We start from the raw sequence: 1,012 nt of genomic DNA, 5'->3' as shown, positions 1-1,012 counted from the left end.
AAACTAAGATTTTTTCACTGAAATGTCTATTAACATCATCAGACTATAGAGTAATCAAACTACGAGTTTGCAAGTAAGATAATATCAAGTCAATTGTCATCCATGACCCATAATCCTTTTATATTTTAACTCAAATACAAGTGTGACAGTGAACTTTAACTTTCAAAATGTTCTGGCTAAGAATTATTAGCCAAGTCAGATAATCCATTTGCTACAAGTGAACTCTCAATTGTTATGCGGTAGCAATCATCAACTGTACCACCTTCTCTGGAGGTCGTGCCCTCCACCCATGAGGCGTCCCACTTCATATGAAAAGTATGAACAACAAGGGACAGAAGAGCCACCGTTCATTGTTTCTTTGATTCTTGTTATTTTCATAGTATCTTAAAGACCTGATTTCAATTTTACAGCAACAACAAACATCAATATTTATTCTGGTCGGTAACTGTGCTCCAAGTTGCATGTATTAATGACTTCCAACACGATCTCTAGGAATAATTCGTAGTTCTGAACCGTGCTTTAGAAAAACATTTCCAGCAGTCTGAGCAGGATTTATTCCTATTCCATCATTGGTAATAATTGCACTTGTTGCTGCAGGAACTTTAAATTCTTCTGCTGCAAACTTTAAGACTGCTGTAAAAGGTGTACTTTCAGGAACACTGAGTACTTTGTAGGTCAGCCGCGGGTCCGATGTGAGCGTAATCTTAAAGGACACCTTCAACATGGTGGAGCCGCACCGACGCCCTGCAGCCTGGGTCTGGAGCCGGCGGAGCCCTTAAAGCATTTTCTATAGAGCTGGCTTAGTTGTAATAAATTCCTTTAGCCTGTTTTTGTTGTGGAATGTCCTTATTTCTCCTTCAATTTCGATAGATATCTTTGCAGGATAAAGTGATCTTGGTTGACAGTTGTTATCCTTCAGAACTTGGAATACATCATTCCAAGCCCTTCTGGCTTTTAAACTTTGTGTTGAGTAATCGGCTGTTATCCTAATGAGCTTGCCTTTATAGGTGAC

At 39.1% G+C, this 1,012-nt stretch overlaps 1 protein-coding gene across 1 annotated transcript; it reads right to left on the bottom strand.

Annotated features, from left to right (window-relative positions):
• Positions 1 to 397: 397 nt before the first annotated feature.
• LOC123460830 (ubiquitin-fold modifier 1-like) lies at positions 398 to 724 on the bottom strand. Its single transcript, XM_045150626.1, has one exon. The coding sequence runs from the start codon at positions 722 to 724 to the stop codon at positions 467 to 469; it is 258 nt and encodes an 85-aa protein (XP_045006561.1). The 3' UTR covers positions 398 to 466.
• Positions 725 to 1,012: the final 288 nt, after the last annotated feature.

This window comes from Jaculus jaculus, chromosome 5 (assembly GCF_020740685.1).
Source record: "Jaculus jaculus isolate mJacJac1 chromosome 5, mJacJac1.mat.Y.cur, whole genome shotgun sequence".
NCBI classification, from domain to species: Eukaryota; Metazoa; Chordata; class Mammalia; order Rodentia; family Dipodidae; genus Jaculus; species Jaculus jaculus.
Note: the sequence above shows the minus strand (reverse complement) of the source record. Positions and strands in the feature narration are given on the sequence as shown.

What these genes read in the sequence shown, in the direction of transcription:
- LOC123460830 (XM_045150626.1), bottom strand. Translation starts at nt 724, where the DNA reads ATGTTGAAGGTGTCCTTTAAGATTACGCTCACATCGGACCCGCGGCTG.